We start from the raw sequence: 11,158 nt of genomic DNA on the forward strand, positions 1-11,158 counted from the left end.
ATATGTGAGTAATTTCGAACACTGAATTACATCCTAGTTCCTTTGAACTACGCCATTATATTGAGACATATTTATCATTATCACCTATCAACCAACTAGCCAACGAACCTACGTCAAGTCAACGCCGCGACCGACTGTAAAAAAAGCGCAAACTCCCTTTCGATTCTTTCTTCTACCATTCATTCATACATTTGACAACGCTCGGGTATTTCAATATGTTCTTCCTATCCGGGCTGTCCCATTTCCCATTGCCTCATTCTCCACATTCAAATTTAGTGCTCCAGTTCATCCATGGGAATTTCCTCAATGTCCTTTCCTACAATTCCTTCTGAGACCTTCCATATTTGAATTAGATTGTCTTCTGCTGCGCTACATACTACCCATGGTTCATTTTGGTTCCAGCTAAAGTCAGCAAGATGATTTGTATGACCTCCGTGCATAAATAATCTAAAGCGGATTAGAATCTCTTACTACTCCAAAATACAGGAATGGAGTACTTACAACTCAGGTGGTCCATCATCCTGATCATCTGGTAATTGCTCCATCCCAACTCTGCTAAGATCCCAGAAAATAACTCTGCGATCATAACTGCCACTTCCCAATACAGCCTCTTCAGTTGGGTGCCAAGCAAGCGAAGTAACAGCATCCATGTGGCCTTCCAGTGTATGAAGCCTCTCTTTGAGATTTCTCAGATCCCAAAGACCAATGGTCTTGTCTGCTGATGCGGTAGCCAGGACAAATTCTGATGCAGGGTTGAAAGCGAGTGCGTTGATGGCATCAGTGTGACCTTTGCCTGTGCTGACTGATTTATCTGTATCTGGTTGTCTGATATCGAGGATTTGTAAAGTCAAATCATCTGAGACTGTTCCAATCAGAGATTTGTGGGAGGGGTGATATTGGACATCATTGACGATGGAAGTGTGGTGGGTGTAAATTTTACTCGACTTCAGTTTGTTGTCGTTCACCTGTAAAGTATTGAGATCCCTATTGCCAAGTCAGTAGAGCTTTGGATTTCGAAACCTGTTTGACCTACCATAATCGGACTGTTTTGTCTTCGCTACCAGTCGCAAGTTCACCAGCAACGTGTGGGTTCCAGCCTAGACCAAATCCCTCCTTCTTGTGTCCTATAAGCTCAACTTGTGGGCTGACAACGCCTTTGGGAAGGCTGCTGTGCTTGGTACGATCGAAGATCAAAACTCTGCCATCAACACACATAGTAGCTATAATATTTGGGTTTTGTGGTTGGTATCTGGCTTTGTTAACCTCTCCCGGATGATCGATCTTTTGTTCGATGGTCATTTTGATCGCTGCCTGTTCCCCAGATGATGATTTTCCATAACCTCCAATCTCCTCTCGATCCTCATCGTAATCAACATGGTTTGGGGTGACATTTTTTGGCAACTCGACATTGGCAATTTGTAGATAGTTCTGTGCGCCGTTCGAGGTATGAGTACCAATAAGAAGTCTGTGGACGGAATAGTTCTTTCCTGCTGGTCTAGAATTTATTAGTAATGTTGACAACCGAAACAACTCGATTGAACATACTCTTTAACATCGGGAAACCATTGAGTTGTCAAGGTAGGCCATTCGAGCGCAGTGCTAGTAGACTGTTAGTTGATATCTGGCTTGAATAGTCGTATGATAGATCTACCTTAAAATCATATCGTAGAGGAAAGGGCTATTCTTCTTCCATGTTTTGTACTCTGATCGCAAGCTTAGTTATGATCCCTCATTTCTTGGGGCAAGATCAGATTAGTACCCTCATTGATAATCTTTTGTTCCATATCTTCATTATCATCTACTGATTGATTCACTTTCGCATTCATTAGCAAGTCTCTACAAGATTCAGCTTACAGAATGGAATGCGCTGCACCGCAAAAGCAAAACTTACTGTTCACATCAGGATCTTCCGATTGAGGGGCCATACTGGCGGTTATTTCCTGCTCGAGAACCTTTGGAGTTTGTTGTAAAATTCCACTTCGTGTTGTCAAAAGCGCTCAAAAATATCGAAAAGTTAAAAATGGTAGCTCTGCGAATACCTTCTGGTACCGTATATTGCACTAAATTTACTGGGAAGACGCGCTCCAAAAGCGCGCATTAGGTGGGTCGTTTATAGCTCCGGATCGGCCCAGTCGGCCGCTAGCGTCAATCGTGACGTTAGTGTGAGTAGTGGGAGAGCTTGTTGTTGATGTCCTCGAGCGAAGTTGATTTAATTCTTTTCTTGATTCCTTGAAGAGATTATTTCTCATTATTTTACCACCCTCACCAAGCCATCCGTGGCTGTCGACAGAAAAAGAAGAACCAAATATCCGCCCTACAATAGCCCTGTTTGTAGCTATTTGCGCCCCTCGTCTTCACTTTCTGGTTGAAGCAAAGTGCGCCACTTCAACAAATATCAACTTCAAATCGCAAACTATCTACAACATACAATCGTCCCGCGCATTCTGCGTATCGTTTTTACATCATGGGTGTCCCAAAGTTCTTCAGATGGATGAGCGAGAGGTATCCCTCGATCTCGCAGTTGATTGCGGAGAATAGAATACCAGAATTCGACTGTCTGTATCTGGATATGAATGGTATTATTCATAACTGTACCCACAAAGACTCAGACGATGCGACCTTTCGTATGACAGAGGAGCAAATGTTCATTGCAATTTTCAATTACATCGAGCATCTCTACGGAAAGATCAAGCCAAAGCAGCTGTTCTTCATGGCCGTGGATGGAGTGGCTCCTCGCGCAAAGATGAATCAACAGCGAGCTCGAAGATTTAGAACGGCATTGGATGTCGAGAATGCTAGAGAGAAGGCAATTCGAGAAGGAAAGGAAATGCCAAAAGAGGAGGCGTTTGACAGCAATTCCATTACGCCGGGTAAGCAGCTTGGGAAATATAATGTTATAAAGCTAATTAATTAGGCACGGAGTTTATGCAAAAGTTGACCCTTCAACTAAAATATTTTATCGCAAAGAAGATCTCAGAGGATGTGGATTGGCAAGGAACCGAGATTGTGCTCTCAGGGCATGAGGTTCCAGGAGAGGGAGAGCACAAAATTATGGAGTACATTCGCCTCAAGAAAGCACAACCGGATTACGATCCTAATAGACGCCATTGTCTTTATGGTTTGGATGCGGACTTGATTATGTTGGGATTGTTGAGTCATGACCCTCACTTTTGCCTCCTTCGTGAAGAAGTTACTTTTGGTAGGCAGAGTAAAGCCAAGTCAAAGGAGTTGGAGCATCAAAATTTCTATCTGATGCATCTGTGCATTGTTAGAGAGTACTTAGAATTGGAATTTCAGGAGTTAAAGGAAGAGGGAGTTCTAGGGTTTCCATTCGACCTCGAGCGCGTAATTGATGATTTCATCCTCATGGCGTTCTTTGTTGGCAATGATTTCCTACCGAATCTTCCTAATTTGCACATCAACGAAGGAGCATTGGCGTTGATGTTCAAGGTGTACAAGACCGTTCTACCTAAGGGTGGCGGATATATCAATGAGGGAGGTGTTATTAACATGAGCCGACTGGCAATCTTGCTTGAGGAGCTATCTCATGTTGAGTACAGATTTTTCGAATCTGAGAGTTCGGATTCATCATGGTTCAAGGCTAAACAAATGTCCAAGGAGGACGTCATGGTAAAAGGTAAAAACAAGGGCAAGCTTGTTATGACGACTGCACAGCAACAAATATGGAAACAGGTCAGATCCTATGTTCAAAAGAGAGGTCCAGAAGCACTGGATTTATCCGACAAGCTTCCCGCAGCAGATAGAAAATTTGCGCAAGACCTAGCAGAGAGTCTGCACCTAGAATGGAAGACGGTACAGAATGATGACGGTGAACGTCACATGCAACTCTCGTTCCCTGCTAAGCTCGGTGCCGACGAAGAAGAGGATGACGATGAAGAAGAGGAAGAATCTCAATTTGCCATTATGCGAGTTGTTAAACAATACGACAAAGCAGAAGTTCTCGACGTTTCTAAGGAACAAGCACAAGCTGAGATGGACCGCAAATACGAAGAGAAGTTTCAAGAGTGGAAGGACAAATATTATGAGGGCAAGTTTGAATGGGACCGAAAGAACGAAACTGAGTTGACGAAACTATGCGAGAATTACGTCCAGGGTTTGCAATGGGTTCTTTACTACTACTATCGTGGTGTCGTATCGTGGCCGTGGTATTACCAATATCACTACTCGCCGATGATTTCTGGTAAGTATCCTCTCTGTAATTTTTTGTTGCTAAGCTAACAATATCATCAGATGTCATAAAAGGACTCAAAGCCGATGTCAATTTCAAGCTTGGTCAGCCATTTCATCCATTTGAGCAACTTATGGGTGTGCTACCGGATCGTAGTAAGAAGATTGTACCAACAGTGTATCACGATCTCATGACAAATCCCGCTTCTCCTATCATCGACTTCTATCCCCGAGACTTTGAGCTAGATATGAACGGAAAGAAGATGGAGTGGGAAGCTGTGGTCAAGATTCCATTCATCGATGAAAAGCGATTATTGGATGCTATGGCTACGAAGAACAATTTATTGAGTGATGCCGAGAAGTTTAGGAATGAGTTCGGAGTCTCCTTGAAGTTCACTTATGACCCAGATGTCGATTTCACCTATCCATCTTCATTGACAGGTATCTTTCCGGATATTCCCCACTGCCACTGTGTTGAGAATATTTTCGACTTGCCGACTATAGAGGGTTTGGATTTCTACCATGGTCTCATGGATGGAGCCAAGCTTGGGTCAGCATCTCTAGCTGGATTCCCAAGTTTGGGCTATCTTCCATACAATGCAACATTGGGCTTCCATGGGGTCAACGTTTTCCAGTCAGACAGCCGTAATGAAAGTATGGTTGTCACAATTGAAGATTATGAGATTCGTACCAATGTCAAGACAGCACAACAGAAACTTGGTAAAAGAGTATTTGTTGGCTATCCTTTCTTGCAGGAAGGTAAAGTTGTCAAAGTTTCTGACGAATTGTTCGATTATCTACCTTCCGAAGATACCAGTGGTCAACCTATTACTAGGCCTCACGGACCTCGCGAGATTGATGACTTCCGCAAGAAAGCTGAGAGAATAGAAAGTACCTATAGCAAACGCCTTGGTATAATCATTGGACCAGTAGAGTCTCTAACTCATGTGGAGATGCTGAAAGGCTTGAAAAAGATGGATGACGGTGCGACCATCAAAGAATATGCTGTTATACCTGGCCAGGACACAGAATATGCTTCGCAAGTTGTAGTGGATGAAGTGATCAGCGAAGATCAGCGATTCTTAGAGAAAGCGGCTTTGCCTGTGGAAGAAGAGTTTCCTGTTGATGACAGAATATTTTTCCTTGGAGACTTCAATTATGGCCGACCAGGACTGGTTGAAGGTCATACAGATCACAAACTGCAAATATCATTGTCAACGATCAAGGGGAAAGAAGTGGAATTTGGCAGAAACATTGTTCACGATTCCAAGAATACTACTCAGTATACGCCATCCTTTGCAGTGGCTAAAATGCTAGGGTTGCACCCTTTGGTACTCAGCAAGATTACTTCATCTTTCCAAGTATCCGCCGTGGGTCAACTCCGCGTCAATTTAGGATTGAACCTTAAATTTGAGGGCAAGAAACTCAAAGTTCTGGGTTATTCTCGACGAGCTGATAATGGCTGGGAGTTTAGCAACAAAGCTATCGAACTCATCAGCACTTACATGACCAAATTTCCTCATTTCTTTGCTGGTATCCAAAGAAAGCCTCAAGGAAACGATTATGAGGAGTCCGACTTCCCTGGTGCTAGTATCAAGGAGATTGTGGCATGGCTTAAAACCATCGAGTCCAAGAACTTTGAAAAAGTGCCTCTAGATGCTGAGCAGCTTGACTCTGATACCGTAATGGCCATTGAACAAGCGGCCCAACATGCTTTGGTAAACGGCCCTCAACCTCAACGAACAACCTTGAAGGCTGTTCCACGAGGTGCCCTCTTAAAACCATCTGATGCTGAACATCGTTGCGGCAACCAGAAATTTGCTTTGGGTGATCGTGTCGTTTATGTCGCAGATTCAGGTCGCGTTCCAATCGCAACACGTGGTACTGTTGTTGGAATCTCCCGCACTCCACGCACCACTCTACTCGATGTTTTATTCGACGTTACTTTCATGAGTGGCACAACTCTTGGAGAACGATGTTCCCCATTCCGTGGCTCCACCGTGCCAATTGCTAGTGTATTGAATCTTACCAACAAGCAATTGATTGCAGGTTCTAGAGCTGCTGCCGAGAAACGACCCGCTCCAACTAGCACGCCTTTGACAGCCAATGGCGGCTATGGTTATGGACGAGGTCAACAATACAGAGAGTCTGGACCACCCCCTCCACTGCGAGGCTCTTTCCGTGGTGCTGTCTCAGGCCATCGTGGAAATTTCACACCCCGTGGTGGACGTGGCCGTGGTGGATTTACTAATGGAAGCACCAACGGAAATTCTGGTGATAATGCTACGCCGGCTATTCACAGCAGCATGGTTATTCGAGACACGACACCCGTGAATACTACCGGAAATGCCAATGGCACCCGAGGTCGTGGAAATGCGTTTGCAGCGGCTAGAGGTGGTAGCCCTGCAGCCGGCAACGTAGCATATAACAACGTTCCTCCTCCATCTGCGTTGGATTCACGAGGAAGAGGTAGAGGCCGAGGTGGTAGGGGCCGCGGTGCTTCGAGGGGTCGAGGTGGTAATCCACATCCTCCACAAGCTTAGATTTGCAATATTTTGGTTCTCGACTTTTTCTTCATTGGTATTTCTGGAAAAGCATGGCGATACTGGGATGGCATAGGATTTTCACGATGTTACATGGCATAATATATCGGGAAAAACGGAAACTAGTGGTCTGTTTTTCGGTTGGTATATTTACGAGACTAGATTAACGATTTCACGAGTGGGATGGTTACGTTTTGCTTGTATTATCACTATGCATCATGATTTGATCGGATATATCAGACGTAGAAGACGGTCAATGGACTTCGAATGCAAAGAGCGCGCAGTAACAACCAATTATTCTTTGGTATGTTTTGGGGAAGATACGAATCGGTGGTATGGAAGGGGGTGAATGATATTAAATCGAGAGAAAAAAGTTAGATATACAGAGAATCAAATCTCTAAACTCTACCATAAATTGCAAGCCAGATCGCGTGAATGCTTAAGGTTTTCCTCTCTTCTTGTTCCACGTAGCAAGATATTGTAGTCAATCGTGATACAGTGCTAATGAAGTCGAAATTCGGATTTGAACGAACACCACCTTAACCACTAGTGAAATTGGTCATCGATTATTTAAAGCCACTGTACAATCGTACGATCGACTAATCCCTAACAATCGCTAATATACAACACGTCCTCGATTATATCAAGGAGACCGGGATATCTATCTACAATTCCGTTACTCCTTTCTTAATTCGCCCATTTGCTTCATTTCACCACTTTCTTCGTTGAATAAGATAAGGATGGATTACAACGTGGTTATGAAGAACGTTCTCGTTCTATAAAAACTAAGGGTTTTGACTTTTAGATATTCCCATTTGCGCTATTGTTCCCGTCCCCATTCCCATTTTCTGCCACTGGTTGCGCTTCTTCGGTCGGAGGAGTGGTCTGGGTGTCAGGAGGTGCTATAGTCGCTGGCAAAGGCGGAGTTGGGTTCCTTGGAACATTCTTATCTTGTACGATTTTAATGATATAATCACCTGCATCATTTGCGCCATCAAGACTTCCTATACGCGTTTTAAAGTATTGTGCATCGCAAAGCATTCTATTTAATCGTTAGTCGCTTGAATATCAGAGCAAAAAAGAAATTGACATACCGGGCCTTGGCATCTTCACTTCCTAGAACCACATCCCCGAAGGCCTTCCCCAATTGCTCTCTAAAACTTTTGAACACCAGTTCCATAATCATATTCACAGTCATGTCAGGGAGATGCTTGTTCAAAACTTTATGCAACGTAAGCGTCTCTTTCGTCATCGTTTCCATATATGTATTGATAGGAGCATCCCGAGTCCCGTCATCCCAATTAATCATCTTCATGCTTTTGATATGGGCAGTTGCTCTTCCAGACATGATGTTGAGGAATTTATCGTAGATCAACTGTTGATGTTCAAGATACGCGCGGCGGATCTTGTCAAACTCGCCCATGAGAACAGAAACTGAAGAGCCTGTTCCGGCATTACGTCGAACGTATTCACGAATGTATGGAATGAGAACAGATATAAAAGAAGTGGCCTGAGCGGCGAGAGCGAGATGTTTGGTGGTTATATTCTTAAGACCTGCGGTAGTGGTGGCCCCGGCACCAAGAATCAGTTGCTGTACGCGGGAATTGAATAGAGTTAGGTAGGAAAGTATCGATGTAGCGATTTCGGAGGTCATGGATGGAATGCCAGTATTAAGGTGAAGAAGAGTGGCGAGACCGTGGAGACAAAGAATTGCAGATATGGGGAGGATGTACGATTGATCATCAACGACTGCTGAACGAGTTTGAGCTTTACTAGGTACAGAGGTAGAATTGGGTGTCGATGTTCCATTTTTTTGGTTACCATTCGATGGGGGCGTGAGGAAAGTTTGAGTCCCGGGGGATGAATCAGTACAAGGCTGCCATACTTTGCTACCAGAGCTCCAGGCTTCGACATCTTGCGTGCTTGCGGAAAGTATTCTAGACAAGAGTTCCTTATCTTCATCAGTGAAATCTTTGGCATTCCAAGGATCTGCTTCCATGCCTGTGGCAAGACTTTGCCGCTCTGATTCGCCTAGTTGTTGGACGTAATCTTTGATGTGGCCATTTACCACATTTTTTAGTGAAGTTCCACTTCTACCTGATACAGCTTCGCATTCATTTGCGAAAAGTAAGTTCAGCGTGAAATATCTTAGAAACCTTTCAACCGAAAGATGAGTGCTTTGTTCTGTCCTTACTCTCAGAACCTTGACTATTTTATCTTGAGCAATATCGACGGCTTGTCCGAGAAGATTAGACATATCTAGCGTCTGGTGCATTTCTTCTTGCAGCTCTCTACCAGAATTACCCCTTAGGCTGGGGCTCATTCTAGCATTTATTGACCCTATAACTGGACTTCTTGGTGGCGATTTAACTCCCCCGGGAGTGTCAGGATCTCCAAGAGTACTAGTGACATCTAAAAGTACCTTCACTTGAGTTCCCAGCCTTCTTAAAGTCTCGCCAACTTGGATGTAGGTTTTCTTTAGGAGCTCTTCAGCGTCATCTGGATCTAATGAACGTAAATTGCGAGCTAATATCATAGACTTCTCTTGTTGGTTCTTTTGCCTAGCACCTCCAACCGTGGACGCCGACATCATAGAATCGGTATCGTCATCATTAGAACTAGGAAGGAAGCGTCGAATAATATTTCGCACCTCTCGCAACACGGCCTCTCTGAACGCAGAAGTTGCAACCGAAGTACATTTTGCCCTATACAAGCCGCCTAGGTTCGATAACAATTCTGTCCGAAATTGGTCAGGAACAGTAAGATATGTAGGCTGTTGCGACGATGTTTCGCGACTGTGATTGCCTCTTGATCTTAAAGATGCATTGCTCCAACGCTGTAGTGTATCCTCGGCAGACACCGTATCAACATGTCGTCTAAGATCACCAAGTAGCGCTTGAAGAAACCTAGACTCGAAGCTTTTTCCAATTCGGTAGCGCAAAACATCCAAATCGTTGTTCACTCCTTGCAAAGCAATGGCACCTCTCAAGTCTCGGAGTTGTATCTTATGCTGGCCTGGTTTGCTCAGCATCTCCTCACCTGCGATAAGTTTCTCCAGCGCGTCGATGGCATCTAACGCCTGCTCCACATCACCATTCTCCACCATTGATTCACAACTCGCAACGGCATTTACTATTTGTTTCAGTTGCTGAACTGCATCGTTCAATTGCTTCAGATTCTCTCTCCTTCTTTGCAGATTTACAATCTTTAATCCACCCACAGCCATTTCTTCATCTAACTCTTCCAATTCCTTTCTCAGTGTTTTGATCCTCTCTACGGAAACTGCTGCTTCAGAATGAAGTTCTCTCAACGATCCCAATGCCGCGAAAAAAGAAGTTGAGGCTGTAGATATTGAAGATATTAGATGCACCTCAATAGTGTCCATATACCATGATAACTTCTCTTGTAGAATAGCGTTCGTAGCTAGTGCCTTTCTGGGGTTAATTATGGAGCCATTGCTTGCTCGACGTTCATCCGGAGAGCCGGTAGTCGGCCGGATAACCTCTGAGCGTTCGCTGACAACGTCAAAAGTTCTAGGGTTTTCTAAATGGAAGTCCTCCTCAAAATACACGCTGGGAACTGTGGAAATGGGAGTCGGCGCATGTAAAGCTCTTCTTCCGCTGCTTGACTTTTTCCGAGCCGATCCCGAAGGAGTGTCCAACGATGCAAGAGAAGCTAGAGAAGACTTCCTAGAAAGTCTTGGTGTCCGCACGTCAAATTCTAGGATATCCGCAAAATCGTCCGCCTTGTTGCCTTTCCGTAGCAATTGAGTTCCCCCCTCTTCCTCATTCTCTTTCGCTCTTTGTAAAGCATCATAAGTTGCCCCTACCTGGGTTAAATACGACTTAAATTCCGAAGGGTCGACATGGGGTATATTTGTGAGAGTTACTGGGGGTATATCTCGAGCAGTCGGAGGTTTATGTGCACTCGATGCGGGGGCAGAAGTGTGGGGAATAAGGCCAGTTCGAACGATCGGTGGTTGGAGTAAAGTAGATATAGCTTGCATTTGTTAGTTTCTTAGTTTCCCCGTCCGTTCTCAAAACATACCGTTCTGCCCAGATTCATTGAACCCGTGCCATTGTGAGACCGAATCCAATGTCCCCCCTATCGAATGTATCGAGCTAGCTGTCGACCCGCGCCTTGGATAAAGTCTGCTATTGGAGGAACCTGGTCTGCCTGTCATCAGCATTTTGATCTCACTTGATTCTGGGTTGCGCAACAAACCTTGGGAAAGGATATTCATTCCGACCTCCAGGAGAAGTAGGGGAAAGATTCTCCACAGAAAACCGCGATGCCGGGGAATGATCCATGGTTCTAATTATGTATTGATCACCACACAACGAGCCTCAACCTCCCCCACAGCCGCGCAATCTCAATCTATAACCGGCAACAGCAGAGAAGCGAATTAAAAAGTAGCCAAGAGAAAG

General features: G+C 44.5%; 3 protein-coding genes across 3 annotated transcripts; 1 reads left to right on the forward strand and 2 right to left on the reverse strand.

Annotated features, from left to right (window-relative positions):
• EAF02_008289 (uncharacterized protein) lies at positions 1-2,072 on the reverse strand. Its single transcript, XM_038904337.1, has 7 exons — positions 1,892-2,072; positions 1,760-1,813; positions 1,652-1,703; positions 1,546-1,599; positions 1,034-1,495; positions 502-984; positions 1-447 (listed from the first exon to the last, which is right to left on the reverse strand). The coding sequence occupies exons 1-7, from the start codon at positions 1,923-1,925 to the stop codon at positions 273-275; spliced, it is 1,314 nt and encodes a 437-aa protein (XP_038756059.1). The 5' UTR covers positions 1,926-2,072; the 3' UTR covers positions 1-272.
• A 392-nt stretch (positions 2,073-2,464) lies between these two features.
• EAF02_008290 (uncharacterized protein) lies at positions 2,465-6,731 on the forward strand (the record flags this gene model as incomplete). The annotated part of the gene is made up of 3 exons (XM_038904338.1): positions 2,465-2,870; positions 2,915-4,201; positions 4,252-6,731. The coding sequence occupies 3 exons, from the start codon at positions 2,465-2,467 to the stop codon at positions 6,729-6,731; spliced, it is 4,173 nt and encodes a 1,390-aa protein (XP_038756060.1).
• An 801-nt stretch (positions 6,732-7,532) lies between these two features.
• Positions 7,533-11,041, reverse strand: EAF02_008291 (uncharacterized protein; the record flags this gene model as incomplete). Its single annotated transcript, XM_038904339.1, has 4 exons — positions 7,533-7,773; positions 7,826-10,730; positions 10,779-10,903; positions 10,956-11,041. 4 exons carry the CDS (start codon positions 11,039-11,041, stop codon positions 7,533-7,535), a joined length of 3,357 nt encoding a protein of 1,118 aa, XP_038756061.1.
• Positions 11,042-11,158: the final 117 nt, after the last annotated feature.

The sequence above is a fragment of the Botrytis sinoallii genome, assembly GCF_014898435.1.
Source record: "Botrytis sinoallii strain Bc 23 chromosome Unknown BSIN_015, whole genome shotgun sequence".
Classification (NCBI taxonomy): domain Eukaryota; kingdom Fungi; phylum Ascomycota; class Leotiomycetes; order Helotiales; family Sclerotiniaceae; genus Botrytis; species Botrytis sinoallii.

What these genes read in the sequence shown, in the direction of transcription:
- EAF02_008289 (XM_038904337.1), bottom strand. Translation starts at nt 1,925, where the DNA reads ATGGCCCCTCAATCGGAAGATCCTGATGTGAACA. An exon ending in GGAAGATCCTGATGTGAACA is followed by an intron (nt 1,814 to 1,891) that starts GTAAGTTTTGCT and finishes TGAATGCGAAAG; the next exon opens with TGAATCAATCAGTAGATGAT. An exon ending in ACAAAAGATTATCAATGAGG is followed by an intron (nt 1,704 to 1,759) that starts GTACTAATCTGA and finishes GCTTGCGATCAG; the next exon opens with AGTACAAAACATGGAAGAAG.